Raw genomic sequence first — 25,419 nt, 5'->3', positions numbered from 1 at the left:
GAACCGGATAGAAAGTTAAGAACTCGAGCAAGAACTGGCACATATTCTTGACAATCAAATTAAAATGTGATGAACCACAAGTACATAAATATGTAATGTAGCTCTTTCCAATGATTACTATACGCTGTTTTCAGGGTCTGAAACTTTCTGGATAGTGAAGCTGGAAGGTTTTTGTTGAGTCTTGGAGATGCTCAGAAGGATTTGGTCCGAGAAGCTAATAAACACGGATCGAAGGAACTGAGAAAGAAAATGTTATGATCCGAGGAGACATATCACGGAAGAGCAATATGCAAACATCCCTGCGATTACAAAAGGCTGACAAACAAAGCCGCATTTGGGTCATAGGATTTGAATGGTCTAAGCCTTGTCCGAGGAGGATAGGAAATGCTAATATACTTATAAGCACGGTGAAGAACAAAAACTGAATATAATAAATATAAATAATACAGGGTGTTTCCTAATTGGATTATCCTCTCCTATCTCTACTAAGCACAATATAACGTAATTTTTGTTCCCTATGTAAAGTAGGAAACTATGGTGTTTCCTAATTGGATTGGCGCCCCCACACCCCCCTCCTCTCTATATATATGATATCGCCGACGGCGACGCCACTTTTCTTCAGTCTGGCCACTCTCCTCCTTTCGCCTTCTCGGTTCTCTTCTTTCTCCTTCTTCGTTCCCTTTCCTTCCGCGGCAATGGCGTTGGTAAACACCAACGACGGCGGAGACGAGACATGGAGGTGGGCGGGATGCAAGTTTACCCCGACCGACGCAGAACTGATCGGCAATTGCCTCCTCAACAAGGTTCGCAATCTGCCGCTGCGAATCCCCCCCGGCTTTACCATTCCCGAGATGGAGGTGTACAATAAAGCGCCCTGGGAATTGATGGTCCGATCCAGCTACCTTCCCACGGGTGTGTCCTACTGCTTCGTCCGCGTGCCCCGCTCCAAAGCCAGCGACAATAGGCTGAATCGGAAGACGCGCGGTGGAAGCTGGGTCGCCAACGGGAAGCCCCGCGACATACCGCTTCGATATAGGGGGGCGGCGATCGCCGGGACTCGGAGGAGTCTCAAATTCTTCAAGGACAGCGATGATCCGAGAAAGAAGAACAAGAAGGACAGCAGCCTCGGTCTGAAGTGGATAATGCACGAGTACCGCCTCCACCCCAGCTTGTACGAGACGATCCCCTCCTACGCGACCGAGGAGATAATCCTGTGCCGGATCACGGACAAGCGGAGGGGAGCCGCAGACAAGAGCGACGGCGACAGCCTCCCAGCCAAGGCCCTGCCTATGGCAGATACCCAAGAAACGCCGGAGCCATGGATGGCGGGACTTTACACACACAGCATGGCAATTGACGTTAGCACCGGAGCTATGAAAGTAGTGCCGTTGATGGCGGCGGCACCTGCGATCCAGGATGCGACGGCAGATGTCTTTGGCAGATATATTCACGAGGGTCTCCCTGCGGTGCCAGAAACGTCTACATTCGATGATATTTTTGGATTTCTTGACGACCTCGAGCTCGCAGCCGACGACACACCTACAGCGGCGACGACGGTAGCTCCACCTACTACGAAGCCGTGGACGGCGGCACCACCCAAGACCCAGAACGACGACTGATGCATCGCACTGCAGTGGAAGAAGCGTGGACTTGGATAAAGAGAATGGAAGCACGTATGGAAGGAAGGCTGTAGTAACTAAGAGAAACTGGAGTTGTCACCAATTTGTCTCCACAACATGTCCTCTATTATAAGTACTATGAATCACTCGCTCTCTCGCTCGCTCGCTCTTATGGTCAATCTATAGTTCCATTCGAGTTGAAGCACAAATACGACTCAAAGGTATTTTTCCTGTATTAGACTCTTCTGTTCTATAGTGAATAAATTTTGCTGGTTGGGTACACCATAATTTCAACTCAAATGGTCTTCCCGAGCTAATGAACATACACAACATATAAAATTATCAGAAACACCGTATAAACTTGTCCGAGGTATATGCAGCAACACACAATGAAGTTGGAACTATCAACTCTTGGAATGGCTACTTGTCTCTCCCTTATCCTGTCTGTGTATTTACTTCTCTGGCATCTAAATGCTAATTCTCTAGTATTGAATCTGTATCTCCTCTGTAATCATAGTTATTTAAGCCTGCCCTTGAATACTTGTGTTCATCATTCAGTCTCTAGCACTGACTATTTAGTGTAACTGTACATTAATTTCCCCAGTTAACATTTTAGATATTAGTACCATTTTATTGTATTATCATTGACTGCACTGCACTGCACTGCACTCTTTAGTGCTTTCTGGGTTAATGCAATGCAAATCCTTCCCAAACTTATCAGATTCTTCCACATTATTCATCCTTTTTGGCAGCTTAAGATTGCAATTTTTGGTTCCATCACTCATTCCATTTAGATGTCGTTGAGCAGCCATTAGTCGTAGTGCGATCCTAAAATGTTAGAAGAAGGCTTCTTTTCTAATTAACAGTTTTGGTCGATCCTCATAGTTATATAAGAAATTCTGCAAAAGGATCTTTTTGTAGTCGATCAACTATTGTTTATACACCAAAATCATGGATGTCTTAATCAAGGCTGCAGAATACACGTAAATGGCGAACCTCTTCAGAAACTGTTCATGGCTGTCGATGTTGACCTTAAGAACATCAAGACAGAGCAAGCAAAATTTTGGAAGCAACATCCTTCCCTCGTTAAGCTAATTACATAATTACGCCTAAGATGGTCCCAAGTTTTAAAGAGGTCCTGAAATGCATCGGGTTTTTTCTTTTCTACTGGACAAAATTTGCAGTAATATTGGCAATTGTAATCTGTGTTTTGTCGAAGAGATATAATACCTGTGTGTTTTGCAGTTTATAAGTTGGGACTCATGATGACAAATTGTAATTGGGTCCTCCATTTTGTCTTGGAACATGATGCTCTGGACAATCCATCAAAATATTTCCATGCACAACATAAAGATACCTTTTTCTTTATTTTCTTTCCTCCTCCCAAGCCATGCTCAGAATCAACTAGATTTAAGACGTCGAGCCAGATTACAAGATAAACACTAGAATGAAAGAAATGACATTAATTACTCCTGACACAATGCCAAAAACAATAGTTGAAAAACTCAAAACATGCTGCGGTTTGAGAGAATGAACCATGGAATTCCGATATTGGGGGAAAATGATACAACAAAAGAGCGCACATCATACACTGTGACGAGAGTGTCTAACATGCTGTGAATCCAAACACATGGATTCTAACATCTAGGGTCTTCAGGAGTACACCAAACAAACAAACAGGGAATGAAATCATATACAAAAATCTTACAGATACATGATGGATCATCAGATTCGATTCTTGGAGATTCGCATCTTCTGACAACTTCTTTCAACTCGGTCGGAAAGAGAAAGTAGACAAGCGGGCTCGGGTTCTTCCTCAAATGTCAAAGTTATCCTAAACTCCCAAAGGATTCTGCTGACAGCAATCTCCTTGCAGTGGGAGCAGGTGGTGCCAGGCCAGGTATATCTCTGATGTTCTTATTATTTGGGTTCACAACCTACAGTTTCACATACATAAACACAAGAACGGTAGTTAGAAATTCCTTCTAGTGCATAAAGTGGAGCACCAGAACTAGCCATGATAAATAATGGACCTCTAAACAAGGGTTTGTGATTCTTGTCTGAGTTTGCAGGTTCTAAAATTTTACAATAAGCCACGGTTTTGAAATTACTTCACGTTATGAAAGAATTAGGTGTCTTGCACGACAGCCATTAAAGATCAGCTTAGCTCCTTGACCAAAGCATTTAAAATTTAGAGATAATCAACCGATGTTTGAAATCATGGATGAAGATCCTTTCTGAGTAAATCCGCTGAAACATTGCACTAGCAAATTGGCAGTGTGCACAATCTTACATGTTATATACTACACAGACTTGTTTGGTTTTCAGTTGAAACTCTCTCTTGGTACTGAATGGTAAGTTTTCATGTAGTAAAATTTATTATCTAAGATCATAATAATCTTTGAACTAGATAAATGAAGCTCCAGATTGACAAAAATTGAACCAGAAAAATCATGACAACCACTAGACCAAACAAAGAAAAGAGGGAGTACCTTCACGATGATGATTGCAATTACACCACAAACAATCAGAAATAGGAAAAACATGATGCACTTGTCAGTGGCAACCTGAAAAAAAAAGTTTTGGCTTTCAGAATATTTTTATTAGAAGATATACTGGAAATTTTGAACAAAGAAATGGTGGTGTTATGACTATGGAATAACCTGCCGACCAATCTCTTTCACCAGCTGAGTAGCCTTCTTGATAGAAAATTGAATAGTATCCAGCTCATTGACAATCCGACCCATTTGATCAGTCTGCATAATTAGACAATAACTACATGCTGTAAAACTTGAGACATCATTTACTAATCTGTTTTCCAGCTTTTGACCAAATGCACCTAGACTGTTAAAGAATCCAAGACATAACAAGGCAACTTACTTTGGCCAAAGCTGTAAAAGCACATTTCTAAGATCCTGATGAAACTCTACCAAAATAGCCATGATAAATGAAAATGATTTCCATTTGCAAGGTGACAAATATATTTAATTGAAAAACCATGGAGAGAGAAGTTTAAAGTCCTGCTGCACACAATGTACTAGTTCTGCAGCTTAAATCCAAAGCACGGAAGCCTGGCGTGACAATCTATTAAATAAGAAAAGTATATCATCATCCTAGAAGACCTTGAGTGCATTTAAGATCTCAATAAATGAATCGAACAGAAAGGACTATACAAGTTAGATTCTAAGCAGAAGTTAGAAAGTAAGCTTGAGAAGAGTAAAAGAGTTCATGGATAAGATTATCTCAAAGACTACCAGAAAAGAGTTAGACAATCTGACATCAGCAATCCATTTTCTTTAACAAATTTATCATACATAACACAATTTCAGCAGTCATAGGTTTTACCTAATGCAAAGATTTAATCCTGGTTGGGCCTGTGGCTTTTTGACTATTGGAATTTCCATAATTTCTAATAGCTTCGATTCATTGTTTTATCAATATAACTAGAATCAAACTGAGCAATTGCCTGATGCAAATGTTTGGTTCGGGTATGGGTTTCCAAATCCTATTCTTGTGGGATTTCAAATTGCTTAGTGACATCTTGCAGTCTTCCATACCATAGTGTGGGAAGAGAGACAAGAGACTTACAGAATGAAAAACTGCAAGAGAATATTTCCTGAATGGAATGCAATCAAACTATTTGGTTTTCAGCAAGTTTCAATAGAAATTAGATGAAATCATTAGCACCAACTGAAGGTGCCTGAAACTGGCCAAAATCACTCAAAATCAACCAGAACTAACCAACCTTGACCAGAAATAATTGGTTAAATATGTTGGAAAGCCAGATTGGTGAACTTAACCATTGACATTGGTTGAGACTATATTGAAAAGTAATGATTTTGAAGAAAGTTAAAATCATCATCTGAAGATCAGATAACAAACTTGACTGCTACATGGAACTCCAAACAAAGTAACCGCTCCACTCCCTTGTTCGATATGAAGTCAATGAAGACTCTTAACACCTAAATAAAATATATTTACCTGCAATGATTAGACTAGCCACTTTCCATACATTTCAACTTAAATCGGATTTTAAATATTTGAAAAAGCTTTGTAGAAAGTTTGCCAAAGTAAAGGCCAAAGTATAACAAAAACATAAACTAATTCTAGGGACTTCCCTTAGTGCATTGTGTAAATGAAACCAACGTTCACTTAAATAGGAAGACAGATATACAACTTACTTGTTGCTTAAGATTTGCAGCAGTTTGAGTTCCTACTTCAATAGTTTGCTCAACGACCTATCATAACAATGTTCAATCTGAGAAGTGAAAGAAGCATTAAGTATAACAAAGAAATTTTGCACGTCAATGCCACACCATTTTTGAGCGTTGAATAGCTTGGTCAGTCTCATCCATCTGCTTCGTTCCAGCATCTATAAGCTCTTGATTAGACATATCTGCACAATCACAGAGTACTAAGAACCTAATAGGAAAGACAATTGTATGGTAAAATTTCAAAGAATGAATGAGAGATGATTAAAGAACCTGTTGCTTTAAACCATATATCAGAGAAGTGCCAACAGAAAATTACTTTACTACTCTTTAGTGCAAACTGTAAATTTTGGGCAGAGCCATGCCACACTTATGTACCAGCATTAGATATTTCAACCAGGCATATCAGACCTGAATTTACAACATAGTCTCTTTGATTGAAACAACATGCACAAGCATTCGACTAATCATGTCTTAGATTCAATGGGATGTGTACAATAGAAAAAAGGTGTTCCTTATCAAAACCTCTCGCACAAATCTGATTTCACATTACATGGATCTGACAACAGTGTATTTTGCTGTTTCAATGCAGTCAATAAACAAAAATAAATGTAGTATCATTCACAGTAATTATAACTGATAATAGCAGAAGTTTTATAGAACAAGGAGGAAGTACCAACAGCTATTAGGGATTTAAAGAATTAAAATTTAAAAAGTGTTATCACAATAAAATTATAATGAAAGTTATTTTTAGCCTAAAATAATAAATCCTTAACTAATGTCAGTGGGACTTCTGGCACATCTTTATCTGATTGGAAAAGTTTATTTTGATAATCCTATGGCTGCTTTTACCTGCATCATTTTTGGACTTTCTCCACAACCACCATAGTTGCTTGGTGTTTTAGTTAACATCCAACAATGTAGACCGACCAATATTACTGAGACTTATGTTAACCAACCATTTCTGTAACTCAGTTCCAAAATGCTAAAATTTCCATTTTCACGAACCTAAAGCATGTGGATCATACATTAAAATTTTAAAGTTTCTGTTCCATAATGCATTTATGCATCTTTTTTTTTGTCAGTTCTGCTCAATGACTTACTGTTACTACTCTGCAAAACACTTTGAGCAGTTATTTTCTTCCCCCAATAACATAAAAGTGCATCCTTTTCCATAAGACCAAAACAAAACTAGATGACTGAGCTATATGCTTTCACCAAAAAAAAAAAAAAGTCTTGTATCTAATCTACATTCTCTTTGGTTAACAGATCATTGCAAGTTGTTAATTCCAAGTGACGATGTGACCTTTTCTGAAGATCAGATTACAATGAGAAACAGTCATCACTATGTTGCCATAATTGTAGAAGCAAGCATATAAATGAGCCCTTGCAATATACTGGAACCAACTCAAAGGTCATGATGATTAATGTATAAGGCCAAGCCTTTTAAAAAATGATGCTTCTGAAAGTCCTTTCTCACTACATCTACACAGCTCCTGCAGTCTTCTGCTTCCAGTGTAATCTTCTGCTGGATATTAACTACACCAAACAGCTCTCTAGCATATATTTCTTTGATGGTGTTTATCCTGTTTCCCTTCTTTCTGGTGCTCCAATCATTTGGTTACTAAAAGTTTAAATTGTATCATGGCCATTTTGTATGTCTTGGTAGCTAAAACCAATGAATGAGTCTTTAGGATAGAGATAAACTAAAATATAAGATATAGTAAATGGTGAAAAAATACCACAAAAATATTACCTGATGCCATCTTAACATTGTCCTCAGCTACAGGGTCACTACCTCCAGCACCCATATCAAAGAGTTCAACTCGTTTATTGCCAAGGCTACTTTGATATCTGATGGACACAAATTAAAATGAGAAAGTCTGACTAAAAAAAAAAAAAATCTAATCTCAAGTTGGATCCAATTATGAGAAAACAGATAGAACAGCAAGTATAAATAAAATAAAATTTCCAAATAACTAAAAAAATGAAAAAAATAATATGTTGCGAAAGAACACATAATTAGGGAATTGAAATTAATCAAGAATGGTATCAAGGAAAACCTTCTTCATGCTACGTTCACACATAGAGAACTAAAATATTTCTTAAAACACCATTAAAAGTCACAAAAAAAACTTCATATACATATAGCATAAGATATCAGTTTTCCTGTACGCCAAACTTACAACTGGAAATGGCATGAAAGCTTCTTCTAGCTGCATTCATATGTTTGTCTCATCCGACAACAGTAAGTTAAGGTGACTGTTCTTATGAAGCCCTGATGTGGCCATATCTTGCATCTGGACTATAACATGACCTACTTGCTTTGTTCCTTTAATATGACATATAATCATCCGAACAACTGAATTACATTTAATAGATATCCTAAATTGCTCCTTGAACAAGCTACACTGAACAGTTCCAACTACTAATCCACAAAGGCACAAACTAATCTAGTGAAGCACTATATAGAGCAATATCTACCACTCCAACTTCATGAACCTGCAGCCTCAAATCTGATCCAAGGTACGGTATGTATGATCACATGAGTACATCAAAAATTATGAGAGTAACTGTTCCTAGGAAAAAATACATGCACAAATTGTCTATTTAGAATTCAAATATAAAGTAGTTGGTGAAACGCAAAAAAAAAATTTCCTTGTTTTAAAGTTTGTTCCTCAGAGGAAGGCATGAATGGATGTCATCTTCTTTAGAAAACAGAAAGTCATGATTACAGGCCCTAGCTAAAAACTTGGTTAGAATGCATTTGCAGCTAGAGAATAATATAAACAAATGAGATAAATTCATAATTCAAAGATGCATCAATTTGTGGAATAGGCTACTAATATGTAGTAACAACTGTAATTAGATGATGAATGGAAAAACTAACCAAGACCTACGTTTTTCTCAAGGCTACATATGAGTTCAGCTCCTTGATCTGTAATAAGACAAAGACGACTCACTAAGAAAAAGATAATGAAAGAATGGCACAATGTGAAAGAGCAAATGAAAAGTTACCAACCATCGTCTGCTTCTTCTCATTGAGTTGTTTATTAACATCAGGAGCATGCCGACTCTCCTGATCCTTAATTTCTCGATCAAACTCTTTAATTAACCTGTAAAAGGCAATTTTTGAAACAATCTAAATTACATATGGGATTCCACATTTTTGGAACTGGTTGCATGTGAAGTATAAATTGTCAGTATAACAAATTGCTCAGATAAGTTAAGCTACTATAGTATCCAAAATATAAAAGATATACAATGGTTGAAACTTGAAACAATGAGACTGAAAGAAATGTCACTTGACCTACCGCTTACATTCTCTCATCTTCCCAGTGAGCTCCTCCAACTGCTTAGACTGTCTGTTTGAATCTTTAATCTTATCCAGCTTCTGAAATCCATTTCTGCAGAGATACATAGGAACGATAAAAGTCAGTTTTCAACGATGTATAGAACATGTGATTCCAAGATTTTTCCATGTACTACTACTAGAGAGGAATGAGTATCACACACTCAATGATTCTGTGTTTGATGCAAAAGCCATAGTAAAATGAATCGTATAACACAAAAATGGACTGAAGGTCGCATGATATTTGTGAATCGAGTTGCAGAAGAAAAAAAAGCAAATGTAACAATTTTTTTGTCAAAGAGAAAATATAAAACTTCACAAGGTTATAAGTACAAAACTGTAAGGATGAGAATGAAAACTATTGCTAATGCATTCTCACAGTGACATCAACAACTATCAAGTAAGTAAAAAAAATTGTCCTCCAAATCAACTGATAATTCTCCACCAGTTTCTCAACTCAGTCATGAATCTTTTCCAATATGTAAGAACTAAAAAATCATTTGTATGATATAAGCTTACAAGTAGATTCTGGTGTTTGCATCCTAGGATTTGGGTTAACAAACTAACCAGATAATTATCTGAATATTTCCCTAGCATAATTTGAATTCTTCCAACTTTGTTGAAATCACAGACAACTATGGTGAAACTACCTAATATAAATGTAATATGTTGACAAATGCATAGGTAATTCTACTCCTAAAACATTCCAAGTTATGAAAAAAAAAGTCATGGATATATGGCATGCGTAATTATGCGTCGGACAAACATGGCTTAGAAAGCTGTATAAAAATTAAGCAAGTTACAAAATTTACTCCCAAGCTCTCCTAATTCTCGTACTCCACCATGCATCTCATTAACATTTTCAAGTCATTCTCCACCAGAGAACGCTATCATAGCCAACAAACTATATTATAACCACAAGTAGAAGTGTAGAACATATCAAGTTGATAACGATCAACATACAATTTTCCACTATATTTACCAGCTTCTTGCATTTAATTAGAAAAACGTACATACTATAAATATGATTGTTTATTCCTCGCCAATCACCATTATAGCATAAAACACCAAATTCTTATGATGCCATTGAATAAGTATCTCCAGTCACTTCATACACATTTGCAACTCTACTTCAAATTGGCACATCAATCATATATTCCGACATTATGGTCTAGTGATGGTTTCAGGTTTGAAAATCTCCTCCTCTGTTTGGTTAGATCTTAGAAGCCCATTTTATATACCACACCAAATATATCAAGATTATCTTCGAACCTTCACTATACCTTTTGCTCTTACCATATCATATTCCAAATATATATAGGATTGAAATTTCGTACCGTACTGGTGTACCAAGCTTTGCTCGGTACAATACGACATATTGAGGCGACATCGTCGAGGCTGCATACGCATTTTATAAAATATTATATATATATATATATATATATATATATATATATATATATATATATATATATAAAATATTTTATAAAATGCGTATGCAGCCTCGACGATGTCGCCTCCTCCTCTTCTCCTTGTCGCCTCGTCTACGACATTCGGCGAAGAAGGCAGCAAAGACATCAAAGGCCGTAGACGTCTTCGGCCTTCAACGAAGAACGCAGCAAAGAAGAAGGCTGCAGAGTCGCAGACGAGGCAATGAAGGAGACTACCTCTTATGCTGCTCTAGCCATCGCCTCCCCTAATCCCTGCGCCTCCAGATCCTCCTCTTTACGACTCTCCTCGTCGTTGCCTACTGGATTGGGATCGTCGAGGGAGGGCGACGTCGGATTGAGATCGAGAAAGGGCGTGGAAACAAATTCACGCCGAGGTTCTCCCGATTCTCCCTCTTCATCTCCCTCTTTTTCGAACGCCCTCTCCTTCTTCTTTCTTCGACGCTTCACCCTAAGCCTCACCACAGCCAGGTTGATACCAGCCATTACCACCCGAAATAGCCCTGTATCGTCCGATACGGGGCTATATCGAGCGGACTGCCCGATAGCAGGCGGTCCGCATAACGATTCACAGGTAGACCGGTACGGGCAGTACGATTCGAAATCACAAACCTTGGTCCAAATCCTATTTTTCAATGTACATCACAATACATGAGGCATGCATTTAACATCGACTAAAACTGCATTATGAAAGAAAGAAACTTTTCTTAAAAGCTGACAATTTACTCAAGCACATATAAATAAATGTTATGGTGATACAACCAGATCAAAAATAGAGGAACAATTTCATTGAAGCACAAGGAAAAAACAAAGATATACATTCTCCACAAGATTTACTAGTTTCTTACAAATAGAAAGTTTACATACGTAGCAAAGTAAAATTCAACATTTATCTCCTCCCCATCAATCATCATTGGTGCATCCAAACACCAAGTTTCTTCTATGTCATGAAATTCCTACTCTGGTCACTTTGTACCCCATTGTAATTCTACTTTAGGACATTAATCTTTTGTTCCAACATTGCAATGGGTGATCTTTTCAGGCTCAGTGTTGCTTTCCTTTATTATTATTTCATTATGACCCTAGATTTTCGCTTTATAAGCCACACCTAACCGGAACATTATCTTTGAATTTTTATTGCCCATTTGGCTCTTATCATATTATCCCCAACTATATCTCTTCCAAAGCCTCCTTGTCAACATAAGCTTTTCGCGTCAGAACATGCAGCAACCAAAAATAATTCGTAGAACACAATAAAGACCAGATAAGGAAAGATGGGATTTTTATAAGAGTTATAAAGCAGTCATACAACCAGGTCGCAGAAGCGAGAGATGAACTTACTCGAGAGCGCGGAAGATGTCCTGGATTTCGCCATCAATCTGCTCCAGCTCCGCGCTCATAGGCATGTCGCTCGCCATTTCTCCCTACAAAGCAGATCGAATCTCCAGCAGCACGATCCCCCAAACCTTCCGGGTCTTTAGACCATCACCAAACCAAAGATAATCAAATTATCCGACTTCACCAGAGAGAAAGATCGGGTCGGCGAAAGGTACGAAAGGGTTGGGATGGAGAATTTCAAGAAAATCCCTAATCCTAACCCTCTCGAGAGAAAGGCTCTGCCGAGAAGAAACCGTAAAGACGAAAGAAGAAGAAGAAGAAAATGGGGGGGGCAGATTTCGAACCCAAATCAAATCGATCGCGATCTGGGGAAGAGAATTCCTCTTCGAATTTTCCTGATTTAATAATTATGTTAAAGCACTTCGATGTGCCATTATTTTTGGAGCGGAGGAAGGTTACCCGTGGGCTCGAGATCGTCTGATCGAGATCGAACGGTGGGCATGGCACCTTGAGAAAAGAAGCCTTCTAAAAATTACTTCTGCCCCCAAAACTACCGGTTTTATTATTGGAGGACATGTAGGTCCATGTGGATCCCACCGAAAATAAACCAGAAAGCAGATACGCGTACGAGTACGCTAATCGAGTAGCAAAATCAGCACTTTCCAAAAATCGGAGGATACCTTGCCCGATTTACGCCACGGCCTCGGGCATTCACGGTCTCCCATGCGGGTCCCACATTAAACCCTTGCGACGCCCAATTAAAGTGCGGTAACAACTTGGGGTAGCCAATTAAAGTCTGGTAATAAAAGAGATTGCTGCCATGAGTATCTACGGTGGGACGTACGGGCTAATTAGCGGGCTAACCAGAGGCGGCGAAGGATAGGACAAGGGGAAGGGAGCGCACGTGCGGCAAAAGATGATGTACGTGACGATGCATGATACATATTTCGTTTTCCATTTTGAAATGTTTTAAACATTATGGTTTATTGTTGGATGGTTTATATATAGAAGAGTATAAACTTTGAATCTTGTTTACTCTGTATTATCAAGTTGCTAACGATGTATAATTTTGGTATGTATACATGTTGAATCAAGGGTAGTGGATTTGTAAAGTAACTACGGCAATATTTATTTGATATCTTCTCTTCTCCTACGTAAGTGCATCCAAGAATGTTTAACCCACTTCACTTGTAAACAGTGAGATTTATTAGAAATAAAATTATAATATAAAAATTAATATCAGATTGAAATTAAATATCTTAGATATAAGACATCAAAATATATATTTCTTAAATATAATAATTAATAGGATATCTCGAATATCACGAAGTAAGCTCGATGATTGATAAAAAAAAAATTAGACCCTTGAATAGAGACCTATCGTGAGATAAGAGAAGAGATCTCTATGATTTAGTACATAGCTTTGTTTAACAAGTGACAAAAGTGTAAAATTCAATCAAAGCTAATGTCTTCTAAAGTTGACTTAGAAAAGAATCAAATAAAAATAAAATAATAAAAAATTCAAACAAGTGATAGAAAATAGGGTTAACAAGGCTTATTATATCAAGCAAGTAGCAAATCTCAATTGAATCAAGAAATATCAAAAGTTTCATATTATGAAAAAATGATATAGAAGATGTGGTTATCCGAGAATGACACATTTAGCACTATACAATTAATTAGTGACACATGATTATTACCTCAATACTATATGGATGCTATATCAATACCAAGTGACTATCACATCATCACCAAATGATAATACATCAGTGTCATGCAGTCGCCACCTCAGTGTCATATTATTATCGACATATGATCAATATGTGGTAGACACATGACCAACCCCTCAGCAACCACCTCTTGTAATCAACGTCGATCATAAGATTAACGGTCCAAATAGCAAACTATAAAAGGGCTCCTTAGTATGATCTTAGACGCTTTTTCTCAATATTGTTCAAGTCATTAGTCGAATCCTCAAAACACAACTAACTTAAGTATTAGAGGAGCATTTGTCAAAAACACCCCCGATGTAGTTCTACATGGTTCGACCTCTTCAGAGTTGATCAGATTCAACCTCTTAGTATTCAACAAATCTCATTAGAGTCGGACATGTATAATACTTTCATATGACACCCCAAGATCAAATTACGAGAGATGTGGAATCAACATCTATCGACTTAAAATCAGTATCCACGTTAGATTACCAAATTATACACTAATATTTTCTAATTTCAACAGGGAATTGAGTAGATATTCACTATCAAAATACTTGGTGTAATTCTTGATTTAGAATTGTATGTGTTAACAAAACAGAGTAGCCGGGCACGTATTCTCAACTTCAGCATTTCTTAATGGGTGGGAATACGTGCCCTGCTACTATTTACACCTTTAACAGATCACCTAACAATATGCACTGTAAAGCATACCATCGATAGCATTTAATATATATATATATATATATATATATATATGTTAAAGGATGACGTATTGTATTTGCATTACTGTGCCAATGCGAGTATGCGTAGGTTTTGTCGTATTCCTACTGCTAATACTGCCAGTGTCCGACGCGTTGCAGTCTATGGGCTAGTCCTTTGTCCATCCGATCCAACGGTTCCTTTCCAATCTGATCAACTCTGCCCACCGTCAAACGGCGCCCGTCTCCCTCTCTCTCTTAACGAGGCAAGCCCACCGAATCCTAAAGCAAACGGGGGCGATCGAAATGTTCCGAACTATCCAAAACCGTACCCTCGTTTCTCCCCCCCACGAACTATCTCGTTGACGCGGTAACCGCCAATCCAGGATTTGGGTGCCTTTTTGGGTGCCAGAATCACGTGGTCGGGGAACGAGAAGCACCTTTCCCACCGTTTCTGGGTTCCTGCCATTTGTTGGCGGGTCCCGTGCGACAGTTCCAATAAAAAAGGTGGGTACGCCTGCGTGCAAACGTTAGGCTTTTCCCTCGAAGGGTATCACCGGAACACGCCGGTGGAGAGTGGTACGGATCATGTGATGACGGAGCCGGTATGGCCCCCATGTCGGTGGTTCGTGCCGACCGGAACGTGTCCTTCCGAAAACCATTTGCGCCCGTGTGGGGCGACGGGTGTATAAGCGTGTAAACGATCGCTGGTATTGATGGGGCCTGGCTTTGCTTCGCCACACTCGCCTCTTATATCTCGCTCGTGAGCCTTGAGACTGGACCGAGTTCTCCGCGATATAGATGCCTTCATCGCCCGTCGAGCACACCGCTGTCCGGTACTCCACACGGGAGATGATTCGCTTCCTCCTCCTGTGAATATATTGGTTACCTGAGGAGTTCGGTGGGCACAAGAAAGTAATTAGGGGTAGGATTATTCTTATTATTAGGATTAGCAGTGGCGGTGGAGGAGAGGTGGAGGGGTTGAGAGTATAAGATGAGTTTTATGGCGGCGAGGAGGGCGGAGGAGGAAGAAGAAGCGGCAGCGGCGGAGATCCACTTGCCGGCGGAGGTGGATTGGGAGATGCTCGACAAGTGGCGGTTCTTCGTCATGGGCGCGGCTCTATTCTCCGGCGTGTCTGCGGCCCTTTACCCGGCGGTGGTCCTCAAAACGCGGCTCCAGGTCGCGCAGCCACCGTCTCCGTGCCTCCGCGCGGCGGCGGCGATCTTCCGCCACGAGGGTCCCCGGGGATTCTACCGTGGCTTCGCCACCTCGCTCGCCGGCACCGTCCCAGCTCGGGCTCTCTATATGGGCGCGCTGGAGGCTACCAAGAGCGCCGTCGGCTCCGCCACGCTCCGGCTCGGCGTCCCGGAGCCCACCGCGTCGGCTGCCGCATCCGCCGCCGCCGGGCTCAGCTCGGCCGTCGCCGCACAGGTCGTCTGGACCCCCATCGACGTGATCAGCCAACGCCTGATGGTGCAGGGTTCGGCGGCCGCAGCCGCCAGGTACCGCGGCGGGGTCGACGCCTTCAAGAAGATCCTCTGTTCCGACGGTCTCCGCGGCCTGTACCGAGGGTTCGGGATGTCCATCCTCACCTATGCCCCGTCCAACGTTGTGTGGTGGACGTCCTACTTCCTCTCTCAGAGACTAATCTGGGGTGGCGTCCGCTACCACATGGACGGCGGTGGCGGCGGGGAGTTGAGGCCAGGACAGGGGACGGTGGTGGCGGTGCAGGGCGCGAGTGCGGCGGTGTCGGGGGGAGCGGCGGCGGTAGTGACGATGCCGCTGGACACGATCAAAACGAGGATGCAGGTGTTGGACGACGGCGGCGAGAGGATGACGATCGGTAGAACAGTGAGGAGCCTTCTAAGGGAGGGGGGTTGGAGGGCGTGCTACCGAGGCCTAGGGCCGAGGTGGGCTTCCACGTCGCTGTCGGCCACCACCATGATCACCACCTATGAGTTTTTGAAGAGGCTTTCAGCCAAAGACGCCTCTGTTTGAGGTACTTCACCCCGGGAAAAAAGGGGAATCTTTTGCCTACTCTCTTGTTCTTCTTCCTACAATTTTACTGTATATAAATTAGTCACTGTTAGTTGAATGAATGTTCGAGTTTTCAGTGCCATTACGGAATTTTCTGATGTATTCTAGCGCAGGTATGGATATGAACTTTTATGAAATGAAAACTCGATCTTGATTTATTGCTTTCCTCCCAACCTTTGAGCTAGAAAATGTTCCTAAACCTCTGTTAGATTCTTAGTACTAGATACTTAGATGGCTGCCACACACTGAAGACCTACGTACGAAGTGGTTCTTCTTAACGGCAGTGTCAAAGATAAAAAAGCTTAGGGCTCTGAAATGGATCAATAAGCAAGGAACTAGAGATCACAGCTCCAGTGGAAGGCAGGGAATGATAATGCAGGAGATGTTTGATCATTGTGGGGCCTCTTTTGTCATCAAATTGTTGTCCTTTCATTTTTGGATTGGGTTTAATAGTTGGGATTTTTTGATGAGCTCTTGTTGAATCCAAGGGGCAATTGGTTCTTCTGAGATCTGTGGGCTTGTTTTGTTCCTTCCAGTAATAAATAGTGGCTTAGATTGTTCCATCTGAGGCCACCCATGGATGACCTTTCCTAGTGTCGTGGTTTTTTGGGAGCAACGTTGGCTTTGAAGTTGGGTTTTTGTCTCTGGTGCTGAGTCGGAATGTATTCTCTTCATATATGACATGAATGGAGACCGAAGTCTTTGATGCTGATGTAGAAATGTTTATCACGTGGAAAGAAGCCTTACACGATGGTTTGCCGCTGGCTTCCAACTCTCTTTACATGGGAGAATTCATTTCATGGGTTATCTGAACATAACAAGCTCTTCTTGTTTGATGGTATAAAATCACATAACAAAGTAATCACCTGACAAAAAAAGGTCTATATATGTGTATATATATGAAAACAAAGAAAAAGACATGTTGGTGCGCATTGAAGACAGATGTTAACAAAATGATATTGTAGTGTTTGACTCCCTTCTGATAAGTAGAAAACAATATGCAACGATGCGTTGACTAGCATCATTGGACTCGTCAACCACTTGGAAGACTTGGATGTCCTTCTGGTTTTAGAACAAGCTTCTCCCGTCGAAGAAGACGAGCATTCTATGGACATTTTGACTCTTTCAAGTGTCACATGGACGAGGCTTGACCTTCGTCTTTGTGACACGAGAACTAAGATAAAAGTTTCTTTAACGAGTTGGACCATTTCTCTGTCAAAGACCATCTAATAAAACCCATTCACTATAAATTGCGACTCTGACGCAAGCGATCATTATCACTGGAATCATAAAAACATTAAAGAAGGTGAGAAGAGTACAGAAAAACAAAAAATATTTTTACTGGATTTCATTTCAACTGCTTACAACGTGTCATTATGTGAATAGATTTCATGTTTCACAAAGTCCAAATAATCAACTTGCATACAAAGGAGTTTCGGTGCAAGACCCACAACCTAAAATAATTGAACCACTAATGCGTGTTCCATTGGACCACTTATCTAACAAGGCAAAAAGGATAAGCAAGCGGGCTTATCTTAATAAGTTTACACGCCAGCAAATCATGTAGCTCAGCAGTGGTTAAGATTCTAAATGCTCTAGAAAATTAATATCTTGCTAGTATAATAAGATTAGAAGCATCTGCAAATATGTATATATATATATATATATATATATATATATATATGGTGCATGTTTTAATGCCACCTGTTTCAGCTTGCTACTTCATATCTACTCTGTTCTTGTCCAACATTAGGCCGAAGGATTCTCCACAAGCCTTTCACTGTTTTTATTTAGTCGATGCTCATAAGTTGAAGAAAGCTCATGAATTTTGTTTTCTTGGATGATCTGTCAGCCAAACATCTTGATACATGTCAAAACTGCAATACTGTCGGTTTTGTTTTCTATTTAACTAGAGATATTGTCTTAAATAAAGCTTAACAATGGAAAAGGAAGTACATAGCTGGTCCCAAAATAGGTGAGACATCCTTCAAGATCATGTTTCCTAACAAGAAAATGACATCCCAACAAAGATGAGATTGCATGGATAATTGAGAGATTTCTGTCTGTTCTTTGAAACAATACATAACAAATAAATCACGAGGCAAGACATCGAGGATTTTAGAAGATCAAGATGCCACCAAGTAATCAACAAACATAAATTAAAAGATTATGACCCTCGATGTGTCTTCTTGTGATTAGAATGACGACACTGATAAGTGGAAGCTGACTAAAGACTTGGACAATGAGAACTTAGAGACGGAATTTAAAAGAGTATGTGTCATAATTACCTTACTGCCAAGAGAACATCTGCGATGATGAGCGAATATACAAGAGCACTAATGAAGACATACGTTGGTATAATATGGTTAGGTTAGGTTAGGTGGACCAACATCTAGAGTAAAAGGCCATCAAAAGTTTCTCCACCTCCAGATAAAAAGGCAACAGTGTTTAGATGAACTGTCTGTATCTGATGTATCAAAACCACAAGAATGTCTCTCACCTGAAGTCCCATAGTATGTATCGTGAAAGAAGTGAAAGACAAAGCAGACTATTAGCTAAATTTCTTTTCTGTAGTGATGATATGAGTGCTTGATATGAAACAGATAGATGTGCTAGAGTACAACTCACCCAAAATGAATACACTGCTTTTGACCAACTTCATCTCTAATATTTTTATCCCAGCTATGATGTCATCTCAGTGAGACCATTGACACCATAGTTCAGAATGACAGATAAATTTAGATGTTTTGTTGTGGGATGTTCCAGCCATTGCTTATTTGAAGACTTGTAAGCAAACCGAGTAACAGTAAAGTAATACAATGATTCATGCTCACAACACATGACGACACTTACTGAGATGGTTTGGCCAACCCAAAGATTTAAAGAACAATAGGAGATCACTTTCGGCTTCTCAATCCCTGTGAAATAAGTTTCAGGTCAGAAATCAATGCTAAGTATTCATATAAAATCCTCAAATTTCTTTTAACATTTAGAAAGTGGAATTCTTCTTCCAATTTCCAATGATTTTTTCCCTTACCACTCCGATGACAAGTAGCAAGAACTTGATGTGAAATTTTGCCTGATACAGAACGATGCATCAAAGCCTGGAGTTTGAGCAGTGATTTTTCTTTTTATGAGAAAAATCATACTCCATTTTTCTCTGTATTTCTTTTCTCTTCTTGCCATTCTATATCATATGATTTCTCTTCTATGCTTCTCAGCCAAGTAGTGTGGGGAACCCACTGCCGGTCCGGCCCAGGGCGGCCCGGGACCCGGCCTCACCATTGGACCGGGGGCTACTCGGGGTTGACCGGACCGCTCGAGGGGAGTCGAGGCTCCGTCGGAAGAGCTGCCTGACGGCGGCAATCAGCCGCTCCGCCGGATCCACAGACGGTTCGGACGAGGCCGACGTACGGAAGCTCCGGCAGAAGCTGGCGTGGCGGCCCACGGCCTCCTCCGGAGAGAGCAGGAGGCCGGAACGGCAAATCTCGTCCTTGACGGCCTCAGCGCAGAGGCCACAGATCCAACGCCCACCGTGCCGCTCCCGGACCCTGGCGATGTACGCCGGCGTGCACTCCTCAGTGAGACCGCAGCAGTCGCAGGCCGCGAACTCCACCTCTGCCGTCACCGCCGCTACAGAGTCCGCCACGCTAATCACCGTCGCCGACATGACAAAGAACGAATCTGGAGATCTAAAAGCAAGGGAAAAGAAACCTTGGACGGCTTGAAACAAAAAGGAGCGATGTATTGCTCGCTCTATATCTCTCTCGATCTACCGATTTGGGGGCAGTGATGGAGATGAGATGGGAGTGGATGGACAGACGGCTACCTCTCCGACTCAACAACAGCGCCAAAGATTGGGGATTCCTTCTCTTCTGCGTCACCTTCCGCTACTGCCGGCGGTGTCTCCTTGTCTTCTTTGGGTGAAGAGGCCTTCATCTCTCAATCAAGATCGAGATCAAAATTTGGCTCCTCTCCTCCTCCTTTGTCGAACTTTTCTTCCCCGGAAGCAAAGAAGCTGTGTCCACTTGATCCTCACGTCTTCTTCCCTATCTTGCACTCCTTCGTCTCGGTTCCCATGTTTCTTCTCTCTTTTCCTTCTTCGCCGCTGTTGCCGTTGCGGCCGCCGCTGGTCCGAGTGGTATTGATTTTTATTGGAGGGGGGATGGTGGATCCCGCACCAATAATTGGGGAGGAAGGAAGGACGAGGTGGGTGGTGGTGCCTGGCATAATTGGCGGTAGCTGCCATCGATGGCAATTACTTAATGACGCCTAATTCGAATCACCAACCTGAATCGTCACTGTAGGTGATGACGAGGCAATGAGGGCCCGGGCGTCGAAACCTGTGGAACAATCATGACGAAGGTTGAGGCGTGGGTAGAATGTAGTTCGGTATATGCTGATCCTCTGATATGCCTAATTTATAATAAGATAGATGCCAGCTGCCTGCCAATTCATCCGAATTTCTTCTGGAGTCTTCGTTTGTAGGTTGGACGTCATGCGCACCGGTGGGCACGACAGGCGTCCGCGAAAGACGAGCCACTCGGAGAGTGCCACATCCTCCAATGGATCGCGGCGGGACCCAGTTGTGTGATTCCGTACACAGACGACAGGGGATCCGCATGATTCTTTCTACATTTTAGACTCGTCTCGTCAATATTTGTATCCGAATGCTCATCCCCACGCCCAACCCATATATAACTTGCAGGACTCATAAGAGTCCTTTTCCTTTACTCAAAAGCGTCTTCCCTGTCCGTGGATGAATGGACACATCACATCAGGTGAGCCCGGTTTCAACTATCTATTCATCAAGCACTAGTTGACTAGAATTATGACATCTTCCTCATATTTACAACGCGAAATTGTTTGCCATGCCGATAAGAAGGCGCATCACCATTTACTGAAACATGGGTAGACTTTCACTCCAACAAGGTGGCACTAAGAACAACAGCACTTTGACGTGCATTGTGCATTAACAACCTCAACATCGCATCAAACGCTGAAATCATATTCAATTGAATTTAACATTGAAGAATCTATAACTATTGCAGAATAAGCTGGTGACGATGGCATACCACTAAGCTAAGGACATCCACAAGCATCTCATGTCCATACTGGTAAAGATATACCTGCTCCATTACTTGTTTCAGCAATCCTGAAAGGAAAGAAGATACATATGACCTTGTAGAGGAAGATAAACATATATTCAACAACCAAAAGGATAGGTACAATAACCTCAGATAATTATGTATTCTGTTTATCAACACCTATTGAGAATTATCTTTTTTATTTAGACATATATATAGTTGGGAGCTGCCTGTTCAGGTGATTATTAGCTGGAGATACCATGTTAACTCCTCTTAATTCTTGTACACATAAACATTTGAAGACCGATAGTCGTAGAAGAGAGCAAAAGTCATGTTATTGCAATACCCATGCAATACAATCTCGAACAAGCAGAAGTTAAGTATCACTTCATCCATTCTTTATGACAATTCCAATAAATGAGATGGAATGTCATATACAACTGATATTTAAGTCAGTAGTAAATTTTAGTCTCAAATTCAATATAAATTTGGTCTCAATCATTCTATTTATTCCCAAAGGTGCATCACACGCATCACACCCTGTCGACTCATTTCCATAATTTAGTTCAGCCAAAAACAGATACAAATTTTAGAATTCAGTCAGCATATTAGTTGCGTTTGTCCAATATCCCTACAGTCCTTTCAAAATTATGATGATTCACCGATACAAACTAATGCGCTTAAAGCTCTAACTATATTCATAAACAAAAAGTGCCGAATATGCAAGGTTGTGCATCAGCCATTCTTAGCTAAGACCACCTATAAACCACACATGGTTTATCTATGTTATCTCCAATATCATTTACACCTTTGGTGCTCTAATGCACCTCTCGTAGCGATGCCTCATCAGTCATATCAAAATCCCACCTGCCTATACCATTCATGAGTAATCCTACACCAGTAGAATCCATACTAGTAATAACATAGCCTCCTCTCAGATGCTTTTTGCTGAGCTTAAACATTTTAGATTTATGACATATTTTCTTCATCTTACGTATCTTCCAAATTTTGATCTCATATGATTGCATCTTCTTCATAATCAAGTATTTTGCAATTTGCTTATGCAAGAAGGTCCTGCTCAAATACCAATATGTAAAAGAATCATATAATATCATTAAGCATCATCTGTTACTTCATCCACACATCTTGATGTACCTTGCATATGTTATCTATTGATATATTCTTTCATATATGTTCATAATGATGGGTAGAGAAGTAGGCCACAGCATAAAAATTTTCGACATCAACCTTATATTATTTGTCTCCCAATATTCTTACATGTTATGCAAAATTTCCCATGAATTTCTCCATAGTCTCACTAAAAAATCAACCTATATTATTTCCATAACGATCCAACCATATGTCATCCACAGCATACAACATTTGATCGCAAAACCATGTTATACCTTTGGCACTTCGCCTTAAGAAAACTAAATCTAGAAACTGGAAGTTACTGACATAAACAGATGTGGCTAATAGTCACTCCGATTAATTGAAAGACAATGACAGCAAAGATGGTGTCTACTATTTACTCATATTAATGTGGACAAGTAGTTACCTATAAATGTTGCAGCAAAAATGTGGTTAAGAGAGTAGTATAGTCCAATTGTTACATAGTACTACAGATTTTTAAGCACACAGTTACGCTAATCGACAACATCATATGTAACATCAACTATAACTTATAGCAGATAAGATTTCCCGAGAAAATCTCGTTGATCTGTTGAGAGAAATCTTCTCTTCTATAAATAGTAATCATGTCAATAAACCTTAAACCTTGATCAAGCTATGATGCTATGATAAATTGAAACGTGATTACAAAGCTTGATCAAAGTTTATTGACATGATTACTATTAATACAGGTTAGAGGAGAAGATTTCCCTGCTATCAATAACAACCATTCACCACAGGAGACTGAATCAGCAAATATCCAGGATTATACTTTCTAATGAGTAAACACATGCGTGATATCTATTTGATCTAACATTTAGTCAATAACACAAAAGAAAGAAATCACGTTGTGGATTGTTCAAGGAATCAGGATTAGGAAAGCTCACCAATGTGGCAAAATCAATCGAAATCCTCCCACGCATATAGCGGAGGCCTTCAAGGCTGTACAAGCTTAATCTGTCCCAGTCGCCGGAAACACGCGTCAAGATTTGTCTCCCTGGAAAAACGAACCGAGATCGAAACCCTAGAAACAACGCAGGAGTATACCAACCGATCGGAAGAAGGGCGGAAGCGGGTTGCTTGGGTGTGGGGATTCGCAGGGCTATCGACCTAGTAGCGACGTCGATCGAGAGAGAAGATGATGACATGGCGATCGTGGTAGCTTTGTTTTCTTCGATCGGATGATGGGGGTCGGAGTAGCGTTTTATCTTGAGGGATCCGAGAGTGCAAGACGAGGAAAAAGAACTGACCGCAGATATGGTTGTTTGATATTTTGGGCGAATTTTTGAAAAGAAAAACCTCTAGGATTTTCCCGCCCCAAATTTGAAAAAAATTGGTAGAAGATTGTTTTCAAAAATTAAAAAATAATAATTTTGTGCTTGTTGGTCATCTCCCTCTGTCGTGCCTTTGCCTCGTCGCCCCCCCGACCTCGCACGTTTAGTATCGACTATTCTCTCTTCTCCCCTAATCACTTATGTCTTCATGTGCTCACGGTTAATGTCGACTGCCCCCCTCTCATCCTTTGACTACTTACATTTCTGCACATACGTTGGTAACATTAATTGTTTCTCTCCTTGTTACCTATGTGTCTTTGCATACAAGCTAGTTTTGTTGGCCACCCTTCTCCCCATTCTTTAGTTATTCGTGCATCCATACTAAAGTTGATCGATAGATCGAGTACTCAAGTATGATAATTTTTTTTAAAAGTTACGAGGTAAGATGATTTTTTCACGTAGGTAGGATATTATGGAAGAATTTTTCTTGGGTGCTACGTAGAAAAAAAAAATCAAAAGTTATATATTTTATTTTCGAAAACTTGCTCTTGATTTTTTATGAGTCATTGGACAATTATCATTAATTAATGTCTTATATATATATATAATTTAAAGCATGTGAGGATGCTCGTCGAGGAAATAATAAATAAATTATATATCAATTAATTTAAGGAAAATTATTGTAGATTAAAAAAAAGACCACAATGCTGAGAAAGGTGCAGACCCACTGACTTATATTTTTCAAGGAACTATTGAAAGTGTACATAACAACGATTATTTTAGAAATTGTCCATGTAGTTCAACTGTGGTTCTAAACCATTTAATTTGATATTGTTCTATATTTTTTAAATGATATTATAATAATCGAATATAAAAATGGCGTCCGGCTTTAACTTGAAATCACGCATGATTAACTCACGTGTTCCGGTGGGGCGTGATGAACCAGAACAACAGATCCCAAAGAAGTGCAGCGCCTGCCGTTAACACGCATGGGAGCCCGCTTGTCCATTCTACGACAGGAAAGCAGAAGATGTCGCGGGTCCCACCACGCTATGTGAGAGGGTGCAATGTTGGCCCGCACTTTCTTGCGCGTCGCTCAGGTAGGCAACGGTCACAAGTTTCCGATTCAAAACTGAAACCCATGCAACGTTCAAACTATACCGGCCGCGCCAACGGCTCGATCGTTTCCATGACGAATCTACCCTCGTCGTTTGGCACCGTGACCCATGGTTAGGAAACTTGAATCGGAGAATGACCCGTCACTCGTTGGATCGTATGATTGATTAAAAAAGTATTATAATAAATATATAATAAATATCTATAATATCAAAATTAATAAAAATAAAATAAATTTTGATAAATAAAAGAAACTTCGGTCGTTATGATAAAATAATAACATCCGTTATCATTATAAAGAAGTTTAAAAGTGAATATATAATTTAATTATTTAAACAAATATATTGTTATAG

The 25,419-nt window shown here is 40.2% G+C and overlaps 3 protein-coding genes across 4 annotated transcripts; 1 reads left to right on the top strand and 2 right to left on the bottom strand.

The window, feature by feature from the left end:
- Positions 1-3,062: 3,062 nt before the first annotated feature.
- LOC135605549 (novel plant SNARE 13-like) lies at positions 3,063-12,416 on the bottom strand. 2 transcript variants are annotated; one of them, XM_065095773.1, is made up of 11 exons: positions 12,313-12,416; positions 11,972-12,105; positions 9,145-9,237; positions 8,853-8,946; positions 8,731-8,768; positions 7,587-7,684; positions 5,936-6,015; positions 5,801-5,857; positions 4,283-4,375; positions 4,112-4,186; positions 3,063-3,556 (listed from the first exon to the last, which is right to left on the bottom strand). In XM_065095773.1, exons 2-11 carry the CDS (start codon positions 12,046-12,048, stop codon positions 3,449-3,451), a joined length of 813 nt encoding a protein of 270 aa, XP_064951845.1. In that variant the 5' UTR covers positions 12,049-12,105; positions 12,313-12,416; the 3' UTR covers positions 3,063-3,448. The 2 variants fall into 2 exon arrangements, with proteins under 2 accessions (XP_064951845.1, XP_064951843.1); XM_065095771.1 differs by lacking the exon at positions 12,313-12,416 and having other exon boundaries at positions 11,972-12,306.
- Positions 12,417-15,117: 2,701 nt separating this feature from the next.
- Positions 15,118-16,928, top strand: LOC135605548 (uncharacterized). The gene has a single exon (XM_065095770.1). The coding sequence runs from the start codon at positions 15,376-15,378 to the stop codon at positions 16,378-16,380; it is 1,005 nt and encodes a 334-aa protein (XP_064951842.1). The 5' UTR covers positions 15,118-15,375; the 3' UTR covers positions 16,381-16,928.
- A 2,431-nt stretch (positions 16,929-19,359) lies between these two features.
- On the bottom strand, positions 19,360-20,757 carry LOC135605546 (uncharacterized). Its single transcript, XM_065095769.1, has 2 exons — positions 20,249-20,757; positions 19,360-20,111 (listed from the first exon to the last, which is right to left on the bottom strand). The coding sequence occupies exons 1-2, from the start codon at positions 20,356-20,358 to the stop codon at positions 19,637-19,639; spliced, it is 585 nt and encodes a 194-aa protein (XP_064951841.1). The 5' UTR covers positions 20,359-20,757; the 3' UTR covers positions 19,360-19,636.
- Positions 20,758-25,419: the final 4,662 nt, after the last annotated feature.

Source organism: Musa acuminata, chromosome BXJ2-2, assembly GCF_036884655.1.
Source record: "Musa acuminata AAA Group cultivar baxijiao chromosome BXJ2-2, Cavendish_Baxijiao_AAA, whole genome shotgun sequence".
Lineage (NCBI taxonomy): Eukaryota > Viridiplantae > Streptophyta > Magnoliopsida > Zingiberales > Musaceae > Musa > Musa acuminata.
This window is presented reverse-complemented; position numbering and strand designations above follow the sequence as displayed.

Coding starts and splice junctions, on each gene's coding strand:
- LOC135605549 (XM_065095773.1), bottom strand. CDS start 12,048: ATGGCGAGCGACATGCCTATGAGCGCGGAGCTGGAGCAGATTGATGGC. Junction 5,858..5,935: donor CTATTCAACGCTCAAAAATG/GTGTGGCATTGA, acceptor TTGTTATGATAG/GTCGTTGAGCAAACTATTGA. Junction 4,187..4,282: donor TGAAAGAGATTGGTCGGCAG/GTTATTCCATAG, acceptor TTTTTTTTTCAG/GTTGCCACTGACAAGTGCAT.
- LOC135605548 (XM_065095770.1), top strand. CDS start 15,376: ATGAGTTTTATGGCGGCGAGGAGGGCGGAGGAGGAAGAAGAAGCGGCA.
- LOC135605546 (XM_065095769.1), bottom strand. CDS start 20,358: ATGAAGGCCTCTTCACCCAAAGAAGACAAGGAGACACCGCCGGCAGTA. Junction 20,112..20,248: donor GCTGTTGTTGAGTCGGAGAG/GTAGCCGTCTGT, acceptor CCTTGCTTTTAG/ATCTCCAGATTCGTTCTTTG.